Genomic DNA, 20,000 nt, shown 5'->3' on the forward strand with positions numbered 1-20,000 from the left:
AACTGTCAGCCGGTGTCCCACATGGAGATCTGTGTATGTGCCTGTGTGTGAAGCCTGCAAACTGAAAAGTGTACTTGGCACTCAATTCGGCCCACTGGCAGAGCCTGATTGGTTGAGCCTCAGTTGGCTGAGGCAGAGGCTGGAAATTGCACAGGTGAAAGGAGTTGGCCTCATTAGGCCCACTGGCAGAGCCTGGCCCAGGTGAAAGGAGTTGGCCTCATTAGGCCCACTGGCAGAGCCTGACCAGAGCCTTTTGTGGTGGTTCTGGAGAACCGTGGGTCCGACCGACTCGATACCTGGCACTGCACTCCCTGTGGGGGTGTGGAACGTGTGTGTCGAATGTGAAGTCGGTGGGTCAAACGGTTCTCGAGTTACTTGCATTACAACCGTACGCACACGTACGCACGCACACACACGCACGTACGCAGAGACGTGGCACATCTATAGTAGGATGAGAGCTGGTGGAGTTAGCTGCTTTAGCAGACAGTTCGAGGCTCCAATGGACTTAGGAGGTTTGGTTCAATACTGAGGGTACACAAAGGGTGTTCAATAGCACTGATTCATGCAAAGAAAAGGAAATCGCACCCGTGTGAAGTGAGGGGTCATTAGTCGATTCGACCCCCCCAATCCAACCCATTGATGCTGAGTGCCAAGCAGGGAGGCATTGGGTCCCATTTTTACAGTCTTTTGTATGACCGATCAAACCCGACCTCCGACTTTCAGGGCGGACACTCTAACTCAGGGGTGCCCAAAAGGTAGATCACGATCTACCAGTAGATCACATGACATGCCCCTAAAGAATATTTCAATTAAATATCTAAAAAAAAATTTTTTGGCATCTGCCACTTGATTGATTGACATCAAAACGGGGCCCAAGAGTGTTGCTGCATGTGCACAAACATCGGTAGCATTATTAAATTAAATACAAAAAATCACACCTGTGTGAACTGAGTGGTGCTCCCCTCTCTCTCTCTCTCTCTCTCTCATTAGCAGGCAACAGTGCAACACTCTCTCTCTCTCTCTCTGTTTCTGGCACAACAGCGCCACTTTTGCCCCTACTGGTACTCTAAACGGACATAGGAACATTGCTGTTCCTTGGAGTGGTTGCACCCCATTCCAAGTGCATTTGTCTTAAAACAATAATAATAATAATAATATATACGATTTATATAGCGCTTTTCAAGGTACCCAAAGTCGCTTTACAGAACAGAAGTAAAAACAATTTTATTAGAGAACTAGTTAAAAGGTTAAAAATCACACCCATGTGAACTGAGTGGTGCAACTGTACACTACGTCACACACTAACCATAGCAACCATGCTCACGTACAGGTACACACATACACAGACACATACAGACAAAGCTGGTTGTTGGAGTGGTTTGCACCACTCAAAAACTAGAAAAACAAAAACAAAAAAGGACAAACAAGAAAAGTGTGTGAGTGTGTGTGTGTGTGTGTGTGTGTGTGTGTGGGGGGGGGGGGGGTAAGTAGGGAAAGCCAGTCTGAAAAGGTGGGTTTTGAGTGTGCTTTTGAACATGGTGGGGGCAGCTCTGATGTGGGCTGGGAGTGAGTTCCACAATGAGGGGGCGGCCACTGTCTTATATGTAATGCCAGCGCCCGCTATTCTAAAGCACCCTCAGGTACACATTTAAACTATTTTCAGCAATGGTGGGTAGATCTTGTTGAGTCGGTCATTTTTAAAAGTAGTTCTCAAGCCCACCAAAAGGTGGGCACCCCTGTTAGTCTAACTAACCACAAGGCCACTGAGCTGGTTCGAGCTTTTTGGCCAGTTTAGGGTATTGACAGCTTCAATGCACACGCAGTATCTGCAGATTATATATACTCACATGCCGTGGATTCAGCATCCATGCTGGCTTGTGGTGGACAAAAATGCTTTGTCCCATCATGTTTTGTCCATGTTATTCATATGCTGAGATCCACTGTTTCAATGTACTCCTAATTAGTCCCCACAGGAATCCGCGATTCTGCGATCGCAGAATTTTCCGCGGATTTCTCGACCATCCGCGGAATACTAGAACGTCTGTGGAATTGTTGACCCTGTTTTTCCTCCTGGGAATTTTCAATGGGGAAATTTCCGGGAGGAAAAACCGGGGTGCGTCGCGGAGCGTCCGAAACACATGACAAAGTTACTTATTACTACCAGTAGGTACCAGTAGGCTAGGTAGCAATTAATAGGTAGGCCTACTATGTCTGAGGAGTGAGGACACTTTCTTCACAGGGCTGGGGGACTATAGTTAGTGTGGCACATAAGGTCCCTCCTAATATCTGGTCCGACTTGAAACTGAATCTGTGTAAATGGTTCCTACTGAAACTGAATCTGTGTCCTGACAATGACAATGCTAAAACAGAAAATAATAAATATTACACCCACATTAGGTATCCTCTAGGTAGTCTAAACTGTAGTTACTGTGGGCAGGGTTTGAATGACAATAACCTTTGCAAACAAAACAAATAATTAAAACATGAATAATAATAATAATAATAATATAATCCCCAAAAACTATTATTAGAATATTTGATTATTATGACCCATCCATAATTACAATTAATTATCTATTTAATAAAATATCTTACTTGATTATTAAAACAAAATAAAACATTTGCTTGATAACTGCTCATTTTAGGTTAAATTAATTCATCTCCGCGGAATATTAACTAAGCCGCGGAATCAAGGACTGTTCTCGGCGGATTCCTGTGGGGACTATACCTAATGTGCCATACATAGTGTCATAGTAAACCAGTGACCTACAAGTATACAGTCGGGTTCTGTACGTCTCTTCCTCTCAGGTTTTGAAAGGTATCTTTCAAAACCTTTCAGGCGAAAGGTACCTCTGGAAGCCACACCTCTGATGGGTGGGGTTTAGTCTTAAGGGGTGTGTTTTTTCACCCACTGTGTAATACAATAAATGGAGAGTAGGTGGCAGTAGGACAGAGGCCAGAGCAACTATACATTCCAGCTTGCAAATTTAACCTCATAGTCTGAGGACAACCTGGTGACTTGACATTCACTAATTGGGTAATATGATCAAAACCTAAACTTTGCCACGGACGAGGCAAAGTCTTTGCCACGGACATCCCCCGGTGTTCGGACACACACCCCCGGCGTACGGACACACACCCCCGGCGTACGGACACACCCCCGGGCGTACGGACACACACCCCCGGGCGTACGGACACACCGGCGTACGGACACATCCCCCGGGCGTACGGACACACAGCGACGGACACACCATGCCGTGGGAGTAACACCTCAAGGCCTGAACGGCCGGGAAGCCTGAAGGGACTGCGGTCGGCCCGACGACGACGACCCGTGCCTACTCGCGGAAGAAGAAGAAGAACAAGAAGCCCCTCCCCTGGCGGCGTGGTCGTCCTCCTCCCTGACCACGCTCATCCTCCGCGGCAGCAGCTTCAGCGGGAGCGCATCATCGCCGTTGTGCACGTACGGGAAGAGCGCATCGGTGAATGTGTGCTGGAAGGCGTGCAGGAGCGCGCCAGCGTCCGGGTCCCAGAAGGTCAGCCTGCCGCGGCTCCAGTCCAGCTGCACGCGCACCCTCCGGGGCTTCGCCTTCACCTGGATGGCGGCGACGGAGCCCGCGGGCTTGGCGTGCGCCGCGTACTTTCCGTCGTAGAGACTCACCTTCCAGCACTGGGCCACGCGCTTGCCCTTGCGCTGCGCAGAGTCGGCGAGCACGCCCACCGTCCAGTGGCTGTTGTCGCCGACCTCCACGTCCCAGCTGTGCGGCCCGCCCGACGACGAGCCCAGGCCCGACTGGGCGAGCACGCGGCAGTAGAGGTCGAAGCGCTCGGGGTTGTCGGGGAGCCGCTGGTCCACGGCGCCCCGCCGCACGGCCGTCAGGTCGTCGGAGAGCACGAGCCGCGCGTGCGCCGTGTTGGGGTCCAGCACCACGGGCGTGTAGGAGACCGCCTCCTCCCTCATCTTGTCCCAGACGCGGTGGGCCAGGTTTCCCAGGTGCCGGGCCTCGTCGATCAGCGCCCCCACGACGGGCTGCGGGTCGCGCAGCGAGAACTGGACGCGCTCCACGGCAGCCCTGTGGCTCTGCAGCGTGACGCCGCGCCCGGCCCTCAGCTCCTCCTCGATGGCCCCGATGGTGCCCGAGAGGGTCGACATCTCCCGGCTCAGGCCCTCGATCTTCTCCGCCATCGTCCGGCTCTTCTTGGACTCCTCCTCCCTCAGCACGGCGACCCTGGCCTCCTCCTCCTCCCGTAGGAACCGATGAAGCTCCTCGAACCGTTCCCTGATCTTCCTCTCCGTGTTCTGGGCCTGGACCTTGATGTGTTCCGCCGTCTGGTCGCAGTTCGCCTTCGCCTTGGCGAAGACCTTCAGCTTCTCCTGCAGGAGCTCGAGCGATTCCTCGGCCGCCTCCCTGGGGTCCATCTTCCGACGTTTCTCCTGGACGAAGGTCTCGCACAGGTTCTTCAGGGCCAGGTTGCAGGGCGGGTCGTCCATGGACGATATGTTCTTGCAGACCGGACACTCCCTCATGTCCTTGTGCGTCCACCACTCGTGCAGGCAGGCCTTGCAGAAGCTGTGGCTGCACAGCAGCAGGACAGGGTGTTTGAAGACGTCGCGGCACACGGCGCAGGAGAAATCCCCCGAGAAACTTTCTGACAGAGACGACTCCATTTCTGAGGGGGGGGGGGGGGAGCTAAAAACGCGCACCGCGGCAACTCCAATCGTGTTATTTCTCTTTTTTTTTTGAGTAATCCTGGTTCTTGTTAAATTCCCACACTCAGCCGACACGGAGTAAGGAAAGATCTAGCTCGATATGGCCTTCTGTAGCTGCGGAAAAAAATGGTTTGCGTTCTCCCTTTCCGTTTCCGTTTATCTGCAAATAAACTGTCTCTGAGTGGCCGTCATGGTGACGTCAGCGCACTAGCGCTGCTCTAGGAGTGGGAGTGAAGTGCAGAGGAGGCGTCGCTCTCAATATAGTGACGTCAGTTTTCTCTGCTGTTTTCTACCAGGGACTGGCCTCTGATCGGTCAACCAATATTCCTTAGCGCTCCAAGCCCCACTAGACCAGAAAGCACGCTGGCTGGGCCAGGCTTCCACCCGCCCCTCTAGACCAGAAAGCACGCTGGCCAGGGCAGGCTACCCGCACCTCTAGACCAGAAAGCATGCTGACTGGGCCAGGCTACCCGCCCCTCTAGACCAGAAAGCACGCTGGCTGGGCCAGGCTACCCGCCCCTCTAGACCAGAAAGCACACTGGTTGGGCCAGGCTACCCGCCCCTCTAGACCAGAAAGCACGCTGCCTGGGCCAGGCTATACCCGCCCCTCTAGAACAGAAAGCACGCTGGCTGGGCCAGGCTACTTTGCCCGTAAATCCATGCTCCAAGCAACAGACTGCAGACATAAACATTGAAGCATGGACCTCTCACAGTCGACAGTTACTTTTGTAGTTTTGCTTTGATTGCAATATTGATACTTTACTATATGTGAGTAGTTTTGCTGCGTGCAACTTGTTTCCAGGAATCGGAAGTCCATATTCGTCAAGATATGCAGAGCAGTGTTGATTTTGACAACAAACTTTGACATCTGAAATGTTTTAGTTTTTGTCGACTAAACGTCGACTAAAAGTCTTCTCGCCCAGTAGAAGGACAATATCAGTCACCAGAGCGAGAGAGAGAGACAAGGACGGATGTTTTCAATTAATCTTTCTGGATGGGAACCCCTTTTGGTGTTTTAAGCATTATGTTATACTTTAGCTGATGAAAAATAGCAGATCTACAAACTCATAGCGCGGCACCAAGTGCCGCGCTATGAGCTTGTAGCTCTGCTATTTTTGAACTGGTGGGCGTGTCCACATAGAAACGACATTTTAATAAATACTGCACTACTCTTTTTCTTCCTCCATATATAATAATACATATATAATATTATTTATTTTATAATTACAATAATAATACTAATAATTATACTAATACTACTACTAATACTACTGCTACTACTGCTACTACTACTACTACTACTACTACTAATACTACTACTACTACTACTGATAATACTACTGATAATACTACTACTACTACTACTACTACTACTACTACTACTACTACTACTACTACTACTAATAATAATAATAAACATTCTGCTGCTGCTACATGAAGAGCTGTTCTGGAGTCATAATCCCTCTGTTCAATATCCATGGAGGACAACGCAAACCTGCACGCACGCACGCACGCACACACACGCACGGATGTGGCACAAATCTTTGACTATATGCTTTCAGAGCGAACACTTTCAACTAAAATCTTTGCTTCTGGTGGGGGGTCCCTGGAACAACATATTTTCAGATGGGGGTCGGCGGACAATTTCATATATTTTTGGGGGTCCTTGACATGAAAATGTTTGAGACGGGTTTTTCTGAAAACTGTCAGGATTTAGAATTGTAGAATCGGCATCAGGTCTAAATTGGTTAAGTCCTGGGTCGGATGCTGCATACGTTAACACATTGTCTACTTGTGACGGAATAGTCCATCATATAAAATCCAACTGTCAACTGCTTCCGACGGAACTCTCCGTCATATAAGCTTTATTATTGATTATTGTATTTTTGTTTTGTGGTGTTTTTTTTTTTTTTGCTTGGCCTTTCCTTCTTCAGCGATCCTAGACCAGTTTCGCGCATGCGCACTGCAGTTCACTTGTATACAGGCGGACTGAAAAAGGCTCATGAGTTTAAATCTACAGAGCCTCTCCATTGTTTTGACAGAACGGACGTCTTTTCTGATTGTCCGGTGATCCCGAATGGAACATTAGCGTTTTCTAGAGAAAGGATGGTCTTAAAAGCAGGGCCCGAAAAAAGGTTCTGAGGACCCCGTCTGAAACCGTGCCGTACCGCGCTGTGGAAACAAACCCAGAACAAAAAATATAGGTTCAAGGTTCTGGTTCCACCTTGCTAGTGGAAAAGGGGCCTTAGTCATCAGGCCGGAACCCGCAAACCAGAACTTCCTTTCCCTCAAACCGGAAGAATAATACCTTCACAATAAAAGAAGCCTTGAAGCGGCGTAGTTTTGCGGACTTCTAAAATACAAAATAAATGTAAATGTGAGTGTGTTTCCAGAGACTATTTAGCGTCTCTGTACCTTTGTTATCCCACAGGGAAATTCTATTCTCATCACAGGCTATATGAGACTACAAAACAATGACTACAACATGACGTAACGATACCATACGAAACATTGGAGTCTGAGAACCAAAAATAAATAAATCACACCCGTGTGAAGTGAGGGGCGCTCTTACCGTCGTACGGCATCACAACGTAATGGGAATTTAGTGTTTGTGTTGGACAAGAATAGACACGATGCCTAAACAGACGTTACCGGGTCGAAGCGTGCTCTAAACATACATTAAAATATCCATAGACTTGGCGGCCATATTATAACTTGACCTCCGAGAGCCAGGGGTTGGGGAGGGGCTATAGCGCCCTTCAAAAAGAAGTGAGAAGAAGAAGTCATCATCATCATCACTGTCATCATCTCCTCTATCGTCATCAACAACTTAACTCATTGACTGCCATCTAGTGGTTGCTTTGAGCAGAGCTTTTTGCCAGTAATGCAAGAACTCATTTTGGCCGGACACCGCCGAGTCAGGAAGTAAAATCCACTATATTTAACATGGATTGTCATTTTATAATACACCCAAAACATACTTTTGAATACTATCGTTTAGATACATCAGACAGCAAACCATATTTTACGTTCTAAGATGCTCTGTCCCGTAGCAAGCATAAGCCAGCTGATTTTTCACTTCCGTTTTTTTTTCTTTTTTTTCCGGAAATGAAAACCGGAGTGTTTGTTATGTAGGGAATCTGGACACAGCTGAGCAACTCGATTAATTAATAAAAATCACAACCGTGTGAACTGAGTGGTGTAAGGTCTGTCTGACGTAATGAAATCATGTCTGACGTAATTAAATCACACCCGGGTGTGATTTCATTACCTGGCTTTGTTTGTGCAGAAAAAATGAGCATGGTTGCTATGTTCACCCTGTTCACCCGGGTGTGATTTCATTACGTCATTACAACAGGGTGAACATAGCAACCATGCTCATTTTTTCTGCACAAAAAAGCCAGTTGTAGGAGTGGTTTACACCACTCAAAAATTAAAAAAGGCGTCCTTAGGCGTCAGTGGCAACAGGGTGAGTTAATCACCATCATCATCATCATCATCGTCATCATCATCATCATCATCATCATCATCATCATCATCATCATCAACATAATAATCATAATCTTCATCATCAACATAATCATAATCATCATCAGAATCGTCTTCTTCCTCATCATCATCGCCGTCGTCCTCTTCGTGGCTGTCGCGGCGGTCGTCGTTCTCATCCTCTCTCGTCGTCACGCTGATGATCCTCCTCGGCGCCACCTTCAGGGGGAGAGTGGCGTCGCCGTTGTACACGTTGGGAAAGACCCTCTCGGTGAACGCGGCCGCGAAGGTGTGTATGTGCGCGTCGGCGTCCGGGTCGGAGAAGGACAGCCTCCCTCCGCTCCAGTCCAGCGTCACCCGGATCCTCCGGGGCTTCCGCCTCACCGACAGGTCGGTGAACGAGCCCGGCGTGTACGCCGTGTATTTGCCGCCGTACAGGTTCACGCTCCAGACCTTGCCACCGCATTTTTTCCCCTTCCGCCGGAACGACTCGGCCAGCACGCCCACGCCCCAGTCCGCGTTGTCTCCGACCTCCACGTCCCAGCTGTGGCGAGGAGACCCCGGGCCGAAGCCCTCGGAGCCCAGGACGTACAGGTACTCGAACCGCTCCGGGTTATCGGGAAGCTGCTGTCTCCTCTCTCCGCGTCTCACGCTGGTCAGGTCGTCGGAGAGGACGAGTCCCGGGTGCGCCGTGTTGGGGTCCAGGATGACGGGGGTGTAGGAGACGACGACGTCTTTCATCTTGTCCCAGACTCTGAAGGCCAGGTTGCCCAGGTGTTTGACGTCGTCTATCATGGCCTCCGAGACCGGCTGTGGGTCCTGCAGGGTGAGCTGGACTGTTTCCACCGTGTCCTTGCAGCGCTGCAGGAATGACGCTGACGTGTGTTCGGCTCTCAGCTCCTCCTCTATGCCTCTGATTTTGTGCGAAAGAGTCGATATGTCTCCGTTCAGAACCTCGATCTTGTCCTTCATCGTCTGGCTCTTCAGCTTCTGTTCCTCCCTCAGCGCGGCGATCCTGGCCTCCTCGTCCTCTCGCAGAAACCGATGAAGCTTCTCAAACTGTTCCTTGATCTTCCTCTCCGTGTTCTGGACCTGGACCTTGACGTGTTCCGCCGTTTGCTCGCAGTTTGTTTTGACTTTAGTGAAAACCTTCAGTTTCTTCCGCAAGAGCTCCAACAATTCCTCGGCTCCCTCCTCGGGATCCGTCTTGCGACGTTTCTCCTGCGCGAAGGTCTCGCACAGGTTCTTCAGAACCCGGTTGCAGGGCGGATACTTCCTCTTGTTGATTTTCTTGCAAAGCGGACATTCGTTTGTCCTCTTGTGCGTCCACCATTCCCGCAGGCAGGCTTTGCAGAAGCTGTGGCTGCACGTCAGCAGCACAGGGTCTTTAAATATGTCGCGGCACACGGCACAAGAGAAGTGCTCCTCTGAAAAGGAGACCTGGGCGGCCATTTTAGTTAAAAGTCAGCACTCGGTGGATCCAAGCTCAGCTAACTGTTGGAAGACTTATTGTGCTCTTTAGTTTTGCTTTCTCTAGAAGTAGACCCGTTTAGAACACTGTCACAGTGACGTCACCGCATGTGGAACTCCATGTAAAGGCTAGACTGAGGTCATATCGACTTGAATATGTATATTCGGCTTGGTTCGTCCCATTTGTGTTGCGCCAGGTCGCGCTTGCGCAACAATCGTCTTTGCATTGACTTTGTATGTAATCGCGCCGCTCCAACCATCCAAGTCTGAACGCAGCTTAAGTTATTGCATTTGTCATATGAAAGCAGGGAATCATAGCTTCAAATTGACATATTGGTTGTTCAGTTTGACCCACCAGTTTTGGAGAAATGGCTTATAGAGTCATGTCTTGCAGAAAACGCGAGTTGAGAAAACAGGCTTGATAGGTTCACTTCTGAGGTCTCTAACATTACACATATCGCTACATGTTTAAGCATTTATTTCATATTTACATGTCGATTTCAACTCATTTCAGACATGTTCTAGTATGTGAACAGTCTGCCTGTGCTATTAACTTCATTTGAATCACACCTGTGTGAAGTGAGGGGCGCTCTTATCATCGTACATCATCATGTATCATCTCATACTGGCCAATCAGAATGCCTGTTGCCTGTGATTGGTTAGCTAATTTGCTCGTCTACATATGTGACCAAATTTGACTAACGACTGCCATTGGATTTTTTATTTATTTTCGTCATATGAAAGCAGGGAATTGTAGCTTCAAATTGACATATTGGTTGTTCAGTTTGACCCACCAGTTTTGGAGATATGGCTTATAGAGCGAGTTGAGAAAACAGACTTGAAAGGTTCACTTCTGTGGATTACACCTAGCTACATGTTTAAGCATTTATTTCATATTTACATCTTGATTTCAACTCTGACACTTATTTCAGACTCTGCATCTGAAAAGGCCTTAAAGGGATCGTGACATAAAATAAACGTTTTTGTAATTTTTCTCTCTCTTTTTTTTGCACCCAAAAAGACTTAACATTCAGTAGATTTTCTGTGGTCTGGCGTTTTCTGGCTCAAACAAGTGCTCTGATTTCCCTGTGAGTCCACAAATCCCATATAATGACATAACAATTTGCCAGCAGATGTCACCGTTGAGGCCTGTTTGCCTGATTTCATTGTAGCTCAAAAGGCTTCAGAACACACAGAGAAAACCCCCAGACCACAGGAAAACCCACTGAATGTTCAAAGTTCAGGTTGTGTGGATGGTAATTGAGGTCATAAAAGGGATTAATTGTAGTGATGCACCGGAAATTCGTCCGCAGAAAATATTCGGCCGAAAATGGCTAAAAATGCATTTTCGGCTATTCGGTTTCGGCCCGAATTGGCAGAAAAAAATATCACAGAATAGTCAAAACACAGGATTACCTATACGCAGTGTTGGGCATAACGGCGTTTAAACAAACGGCGTTACCTAACGTCGTTATTTTTTTCAGTAACGGGTAATCTAATTAATTACAATTTCCATCGTTACAACGCAGTTACCGTTACTGACAATGAAATGTGCTCCGTTACTATGTCAAGCGTCTTTCTGTTACCACGGGCTGGCTGACAGTGTGTGTGTGTGTGTGTGTGTGTGTGTGCGCTACTACAGGCTGGGGCTGCTGCTCCTCTTGCTGCAAACATGACACGGTTAGAAAAAAAGAGAGCGGTCGTCGGTCCATGCGTGACTAATTATTTGAAATAAAACCTTTTTTCTGTCCACACACAGTCCTATATGACAGTCACATGACATAGCCTACCTTTTCACTTCACTCGAGTGACTAGTCGTTTTGTTTGTGAGCGGAGCTGCACGAAACTAGCCTACATGTGTTCAGTTTGTTTTTGTTTGGTTCCGTTCCATTGTGTGTATCGACTGCGTTGCGCGGTGGTGCGGCCGATCTACAAACTCACAACGCGTCGCGCTGCGACGCATTGTGAGCTTGCAGATCTGCTCGAATTCTGCAGCGCAATCGTGCACGGCAGATGCAGAGTTTGTTTTTGTTTCGTTCCATCGTGTGTATAATTCGACTGCGTTGCGCGGTGGTGCGGCCGATCTACAAACTCACAACGCGTCGCGCTGCGACGCATTGTGAGCTTGTAGATCTGCTCTAATTCTGCGCGGCAGATGGGGGAACAGGGGGCCCCACGACGGGACGGTCGGGCGTCGCTTAACGGGAGGATGAAGTGACGCTGGTTTGGAGGAGGAGGCGACGCGTGGCCGTCGGAGGCTCCCCTCGGGGGCTGCCCGGCCCCAAACCGACCGTAGCTTATCAACTTCGACGGAACAACATGTTTTCAGAGAGAACTCTCGGGGCCTCTAGCCGTCGTGCGTAGCGCTAATAACCGCCCCTGCCTATTTTAGCTCCGACTCTGAAATGGAAAGTTTCTTTTTTTTCTTCCAAAAAAAACAAAAAACGCTGCCTAGCGCGAGGCCCTGTGTGGCGGCACCATTCGCACCCTAAATGCGGCCCTGAATACCAGTTGTCTTGTCTGAAGTTGAAACTAAGACAGTTTTTCTTTAATTTACACTAAAAGCACTGTAGTGTAGTCCAGTGTTTTTCTTTATAGTTGACAAATGTATGTGAACATGTTGCTCTGTAAAGTTTTAAACCAAATTAAGGAAGCATTTTGACTAGCACAACTGTCACTGAATGGAAAATAGGTTACTTACTTTTATTTCAACATATTGAGACTTAAAAACTGGACTTGCAATACATATATTGAAGTTGAAGTTTATTTCTCCCTCAAATGGCAAAGGTTATTGTCTCCACCAGGCCGAAGGCATGGGGAGAGAGTATGTTTTGCACTCCGTCCGTGTGTGTGTGTGTCCGTGTGTCCTTCCGTCCGTCCGTTACCAGCTAATCTCCGGCACCGTTAACCCGGTCGATGCCAAACTTTGCACACACACTCCCTGGATGCCAACGATTAACCTCTGCCCTGCATTTTCCAGAACGGCCTGTTATAGCGCCACCATGAGGCAGCTTTTCACATTGTTTACCTAAAACTGCACCGATCTGCGTGAAACGTTGCATGCACACTCCCTAGAGGCCAAGCACAAACCTTTCGCCTGCATTTTCCGCATCTGCCTTTTATAGCGCCACCAGGAGGCCGACTTTTGTAAAACAAATGTTTTGATATTACTCCTCCAGATTCTGTCCAAAAATCTCACAAATCGTTACACAGTATCTCTATGGTCATGTGCTCAAGTCGGATCTGTCCGATATTTCATATTCCATCCTAATTGGCTATAATTGGCTTTCACAGTTTGCAAGATTGCCCCGTTTTGAACAAAAGCCTCAAATCATGAACGCAGCATGCAATTTACGTGAAATCTTTCACACATTTTCTTACTAGGCTGAGGAATATATCCCACCCTTTTCACATTGGCCTGTTATAGCGCCACCAACAGGTTGATTTTTGCAAAACACATTTTTGGAACAAAATGCCTCAAGTCATCCAATTGCCATCAAAGGCAAACATGTTTATATTACTCCTAAACATTTTGCCAAACATCTCACACAGTCCTATCCTCCTGGTGGAGACCTGTGCCCAGAAGGGCACTTTTTCTAGTTATGTGTAAGTTGTAAGTAGGCCTACCTGTCTATGCTGTTCTACTCTATGCACCTGGCTTGTGAAACCTGCTCCCAAAAACAATCCAAATTCTTTGACATATTACAACTTTTTTACGCAAATAGTTACTTTTCCTAGTAACTAGTTACTTTTACAATAGAGTAATTCAGTTACTAACTCAGTTACTTTTTTGGAGAAGTAACTAGTAACTATAACTAATTACTTTTTTAAAGTAACGCGCCCAACACTGCCTATACGTAACCTAATGTTTAGTTGTGATGACGTGATCAAAATGCGGCTACAAGCACATAGTGATGATTATTTAAGTTGAGTTTACCATAATCATGTCTTTTGCAGGTAGCTGCAAGATACGGCCATGACAGCAACGGTAGGCCTACAAAAACTGTAAAAAATAATAATAATTATATATAATATTAATAATATTCGGCTATTCGGTTTTCGGCCAACTGTTTCCTATATTATTAGGTATTCGATTTTGGCCAAAAATGTCCCTTTCGGTGCATCCCTAGTTAACCCATTTAGGCCTGACATCGAAATTTAAAAAATGCCTTTTTAAAATGTATTTTTTTCTGAAAAACCTCATGTTTCTATATCAGTGGTTCTCAATATTTCATGTCAAGGACCCCAAAAAATATATGTAATTGGACTCCGCCCCCCATCTGAAAATATGTTGTTCCAGGGACCTCCCCCAGAAGCAAAGATTTGAGTTAAAAAATTTCGCTCTTAAAAAATATATATTCAAAGATTTGCACTACATTTTCCCGATTTTTTTAAAATAGCAGACCTACAAGCTTGTAGATCTGCTATTTTTCAATAGCTAAATTATAACATAATGTTTAAAACACCAAAAGGGGTTCCCGCCCCAAAATGGGTTAATTGTGAGATGAATTCATGTCCAGCGTCGTTGTGTTTTTCCTCCGTTGTGTGTGTTACTGCAGGATCTCCAAGAACATCCCGACCACCAAGGACGTGGAGCCTCTGCTGGAGATCGACGGGGACGTGCGGAGCTTCGAGGTGTTCCTCTCGTCGCGCACGCCCATCCTGGCGGCGCGCGACATCAAGACCTTCCTGCCCTGCACCGTCAACCTGGACCCCAAGCTACGGGAGATCATCGCAGGTATATACGTTAAAAGTAACCCAGTGGGGTCCGGGCAGGGGCGGCCTTAACCCATTCTGGGCGGGAACCCCTTTTGCTGTTTTAAAGAATTATGTTATACTTTTATAGCTATTGAAAAATAGCAGATCTACAAGCTCATAGCGCGGCACCGAGTGCCACGCTACGAACTTGTAGGTCTGCTATTTTTGAAAAATGAGAGACGGGTGACAGCCGGAATGTAGACGGCACCCCGGGAGCAGTATGGGTTAGCGCCCCTGCCTGCATCCTCCGTGAGGAGGAAGCCCAAAAACCTTCGATGAGGTGATCGTTATCAATAAAACCTTAACGAGCTCCATCCCTACTGCTAGTGCAGTGAAGGCAAGTGGGAACAATTACAAACAAACAACACAGGTCAACGTGACATGACAGTGATTATTAGCTGCTACCAACTACGTACAGGATGAGGCCGAATAATTGACAAGGCTGATTGGAAGGCTGTGATACAATGCAATACTACTACTACTACTACTACTACTACTACTACTACTACTACTATATTACTACTACTACTATTTCTTTTAACCAAAAAACGCGTTGTGAGCTTGTAGATCAGCTATTTTCAGCAAGTGTAAAAACAGTCATTGCGACGGCATCAAGGCCCGCCAAAATACATTTTAGTCGACTAAATCAACCGCAGATTTAGTCGACTAAAATCGCATGACATTTAGTCGACTAAAACTATAGACTAACACTAAAAACATTCCAGGTGACTAAAATGTGGCCTTGGCTGGTAAGCCAGTCTGGCAGTGTGCCGCGGGTTCGACTCCCGATCCTGACTGCCTTTACTGCATGTCACCCCCCCCCCCCCCCACCCCCATCCCTCTCCCCATTTCCTGTCAGCCTACTGTCTCTGTCCCTCTTCAAAGAAATAATTAAAACTAGAAAACTGGGAAATTGCAAAGTGTGGTTGCCTCACTGGCTGATATAGGCCCCTCCCAGTAATTTTGCCAGCCAATTACAATGTGAAGTCACCCTTGTGATCATGCGTAAGTCATTCGGAGGGGATTTCCCCCCAAAATCATGTTTTTGCAATAAACAGGTAATTGTTTTTGCAATTGTAGCGCCCCCTATGGATGAAAATGGAATTGCTTTTGGCTCTGCGTTGATTAAGCCACCCTCGACATGTGATTCGGATTTGGGATGGATCGGACATTCCGTGCGTGAATTGTGGCATTTTTTGTGAAATAGGCCCCTCCCACTAACTTCGGAAGACGATTACGGACGAACGATACAGAAGATCAAAATTCTGACTGTGCTGTTTTAATCGGATAGGCCCGGAGATCATGTGTACCGATTTTTGTGAGATTTGGACAAAATCTGTAGGTGGAGGATACAAAAGTGTGTTTTGAACAAAATTCAAAATGGGGGAAAATCTATCTAGACGCAAATGGGCGTGGCCTATATGGGGAGATGAGTCATGACCCAAGGAATCCAGGAAAAAATAATTTTGATTTTACGACCTACGGTTCAAGAGTTATACGCCAAAACATGAAATGGGCTGTTATAGCGCCACCATGAGGCCGATCAATATACTTATAAGGTTATTAATTTTAGTAATTATTATGAACCTTCCCCCCAAGTGTTGTAACTGTAGCCACAACGGTCTCAGAGGAAAAAATACTTGAATGTGAGTTTTTTCATTTTCCCATTCAAGTGAATGGGGAAATTTAATCCACTAATTAATTAATATCAATTAAACTATACAACGGATGTCTTAGCAAGGAGATAGCACACTATTCCCGATGAAGCCGGTCATTTTGACATATGGCTCAAGTGTGTGCGGCAAAAACTGTGGGAGGAGTAGCACATCAAAATAAAGTTTATACAGAAAGAAAACAAAGAAACTAGAAAGCAGTTCCTGTAGAAACTGCGTGGGCTCGCTAAAAACGCAATGTATAAAGTTATAGCTGTGTCTGTGGGACCACCCACCAAGTCTGAACACTGGAAAAAAGTACAAAAAGTTAAAAAGTATAAACAATTGTAAAAAAAATAATAATATAAGCATAAATAACTGCATAAAGCGGAACATGTTGAAGTTTGAACTACATTTCTAGAATAAAGTATGTGGAAGTAGTATGATGCCCAAAAAGTGGCAGAATAAAGTAAGTAAAGTCATAACTGTGTCTACTAATGATTTGTAATGTATGAATAATGCTTTACAATGTATTATTGATTAATTAAGAAAAGGTAAAAAGAAAAAAATACAACATCAATGGATATGAAAGCATTAATGAGCAGAAATTGTATTAAATAGCATACGTTTACATGTAAAAAAAGGGTCAAATAGCATATAGGCCTATCTTTAAAAGCATAAACACAATGATTATTGACAATGGTCTAAGGTTTTTCTTTAATGTTTGTGTTTTAAAAAAAAAAAAAAAGTTTTTTTTTAAGTTTTCTTTTTAAGTTTATTTTTTAAGTTAATTTTTTTAAGTTTTTTTAAGTATAAGTTTTTTTTAAATTCTTTAAATGTTTTTTTTAAGTTCTTTTTGAAAAGTTTTTTTTTTCTTTTAAGTTTTTTTTAAGTTTTTCATTTTTAAGTTTTCTTTTTTAAGTTTTTTATTTTTAAGGTTTTTTTTTAGTTTTTAAAAAAAGTTTAAAAAAAAAAAAGTTTAAAAAAAAAAAGTTTTTAAAAAAAAAGTTTTTAAAAAAAAGTTTAAAAAAATATATTTTTTAAGTTTATATTAGAGTGTTCCTATTGGTGGTGTAAGTCCATAAACACATTTTCAGGACTGTATCATGCTGCAAACAAGAGTTATAGCTGTGTAAAGGCCAGCCAATAGGAGTACAGAGGGGCGGGGCTTAAGCAATTAATTAAGTACAGGGTGCTCCTGCAAGCAAAAGACAGGGTTTTTGTGTGTGTGTGTGTGTGTGTGTGCGTGTGCGTGGACGTGCGTGTGCGTGCGTGTGCGTGCGCGTACACGTGCGTGCGTGTGAATGCATGCGTGTGTCTGTGACTCTGTGTGTAGAGCCTAATTGCACAAATAGCAGACCTACAAGCTGCGTGCGTGCGTGCGTGCGTGCGTGCGTGCGTATGCATGCGTGTGTCTGTGACTGCACAAATAGCAGACCTACAAGCTCACAAGGTTTCACAGAGCAACTCATTGAGATCTTGTAACTCTAATGTCAGCCCTGTAATTAAGCCCTTATATGTCTCAGCTGTGGGAGAGTAAAACAGTGCTTCACTATGACTGGGAGATTTCAATGGGCCTGAATTTGGAAAAACCTATGCCCGAACAAATTGCTCTATCGCAAAAAGTAAAAGTCGAATGCAAATATTTTTTTCACTTTGAGTGGCCTGAGCCATTGAGGTACAACATGTGCGATGGTGGTGTTGGTACGATCGAAAATGTGGTTATAAGAGCGAGTTAAGAATTGTCTTCACGATACTTTCCTCGTAAGAATTATACAATGGAGGTCAATGGGCAGCTTGACTGTATTTGTGTCACTTAAAAGGCCGTAGTTCACATTCTGTATGTATCTGTGCTTTGGTGGTTACATTGTGTGAAAGAGGACATGTGTGGCTACAAAATGACCAAAGAACATCCGTGTAAAGTGAATATTTTGGCCAGGACGACAATTTGTTTGGTAAATTTCCAAGGAAAGAATTTCAGTTTCCACACTCTACTCAAGGAGGCCCCACACTCTAAGGGGACACTGATTACGCGAAACGGCCTGCGATTGAACTGCGATTTCGGAAAAACCGTGTAACATATTCGAATACGGTTTGAACCACAAAAAACTCCACAGTCGTGTGAGCTAGCTAAAGTTTAAATCACGTTTCTACGACAAAGTATGCCAGAGTAATGAGGCTGCAAAAGTGAGGTTGATTTAGAGATTAAATCCCATACATTGTCTATGAGAGAAACATTTTATAAATAAAGTTAAATATTTTAAAAAGTATAAACTTTTTCAAAAAAAAAAATTCACCAATGAAAATTCAAAGATTGATGAACATTTTAAAGTTTGAATGGAGTTTCAAAGTGAAAGTATGACAGAGTAATAAGAGCACAAAAAAGTCAACTGTGAAAAATGGGACGTTTCTCCCATCAACTCTCATTATAAAGAATGTAAAAAAAAGTTAAAAAGTTAAAAGGTTAAAAAAGTATAAACAATTGTAAAAATCTAAATGCAAGCACACATAACTGCAAAGAGCTGAACAGTTTGAAGTTTTAACTAAATTTCTAGCATAAAGTGTGTGAAAGTAGTAGGAATTCGAAAAAAGTGGCGGAAATTGGAATAAAGCAAGAATAAATATAAACTGGCAATAACTAGTGTGTGCTCGCTGTTGCGAGCCCACAATAAATAAAAGGTAAGGGGAACAATAGTATGGTTGCCCATAGGCAACCACACTAATAAAGGCGAAAGCCACAATAAAACCCACTGTTTTCAACCCCGCGACATAGACCCACCTTTTCAGACTCCACCATGGCCCGTAGCACTTGCCCTAGCCCCTTAGATAGCACTTTATGTAGAGTTACATAGCATTTTAAACAGACTTATAGCATGTTACGTAGACAGCACTAGAATTGTATTTTATGTGTATGTTATAGTACACATGTATAATATATAATATAGTATATGTATAGTTTACATATATCGTTTCATGATATAGATACTCCACTGTTACGCTCTTAGCTTACGCATGTTTCATGATAACTACTTTTTATGTGATGTATTCCCATGCTTTTTGTTATTGCTTAATTTAAATCACTCTGGATTAAGAGCGTCTGCTAAATTGTAAATATTGTATAGACGACAAGTGGTTTCTTATGTGATGTCTTCTATCCTCCTCCTCTCAGACGTGCGCGCGGCCCGGGAGCAGATGACCTCCTACCCCCCCGCGCTGCAGGACGGGCCCGCCGCCCAGCAGCTGCGGCCCACCTCGGTGTACAGCCAGGTGTCTGCCCTGTCGCCCTCCGCCTCCTTCACGGGGGGCCCCTTCAATGGCCCCGGGGGGGGGCCCCCGCAGACCCACAGCAGCTACTACAGCGGCCTGGCGGGGCCACAGCACCCCTACTATAACCGGGTGAGTGAGTTCTTCTGGGAGTTTCAGGGGGGGGGGTTATCTCAGAGCGGGTGGCGCGACGTGGTGGCACCCTAGGGCAGGTGTGGGAAACTTAAGAGAGCCCATGCAATACTGCCCAAAATCACTTTCACCTAGAAAATCCATTCACATTTTTTATAATTCAGCTGACTGTGGAGACACATGCTGGAACTTTTTACTTTGAAATGTTTTATAGTTTCTGAGTTATTTAATTTAAACGCCAAATGCATTCTCAATGGCGAAAACACAAACTTTGGCACCACGTGTTAAAAAGTGTTTTGATTTTTCTGATTTTTTTTAATAAAAAAAATAAATAAAATAATAATAATAAAATATATATATATATTTATTTTTTTGGAAGACGTCCACAGACGTCTTGGGCTATGCACGTGCGGTAATACCCAGGACGTCCACAGACGTTTTGGGCACAAAATGTGTTACACAATCAATGCCAGTACATTACACTAGAAACGCAGACCAGGTGCCAGCGTTTCTATTGTTAAAAAAAAGAC

The 20,000-nt window shown here is 45.3% G+C and overlaps 3 protein-coding genes across 3 annotated transcripts in view; 1 reads left to right on the top strand and 2 right to left on the bottom strand.

Moving 5' to 3' along the window:
- Positions 1-20,000, top strand: part of LOC306941159 (kinase D-interacting substrate of 220 kDa B-like) — a 116,092-nt gene that overhangs the window by 66,700 nt on the left and 29,392 nt on the right. Inside the window, exons 24-25 of the mRNA XM_079526471.1 lie at positions 14,224-14,402; positions 19,244-19,470. Coding sequence (XP_079382597.1) covers positions 14,224-14,402; positions 19,244-19,470 — 406 coding nt within the window. The remainder of the gene's footprint in view (positions 1-14,223; positions 14,403-19,243; positions 19,471-20,000) is intronic.
- LOC306940537 (E3 ubiquitin-protein ligase TRIM39-like) lies at positions 3,272-4,666 on the bottom strand (the record flags this gene model as incomplete). Its single annotated transcript, XM_079525634.1, has 1 exon — positions 3,272-4,666. One exon carries the CDS (start codon positions 4,664-4,666, stop codon positions 3,272-3,274), a length of 1,395 nt encoding a protein of 464 aa, XP_079381760.1.
- On the bottom strand, positions 4,897-9,646 carry LOC306940538 (E3 ubiquitin-protein ligase TRIM35-like; the record flags this gene model as incomplete). The annotated part of the gene is made up of 2 exons (XM_079525635.1): positions 4,897-4,926; positions 8,285-9,646. The coding sequence occupies 2 exons, from the start codon at positions 9,644-9,646 to the stop codon at positions 4,897-4,899; spliced, it is 1,392 nt and encodes a 463-aa protein (XP_079381761.1).

This window comes from Electrona antarctica (assembly GCF_951216825.1).
Source record: "Electrona antarctica genome assembly, chromosome: 17".
NCBI lineage: Eukaryota > Metazoa > Chordata > Actinopteri > Myctophiformes > Myctophidae > Electrona > Electrona antarctica.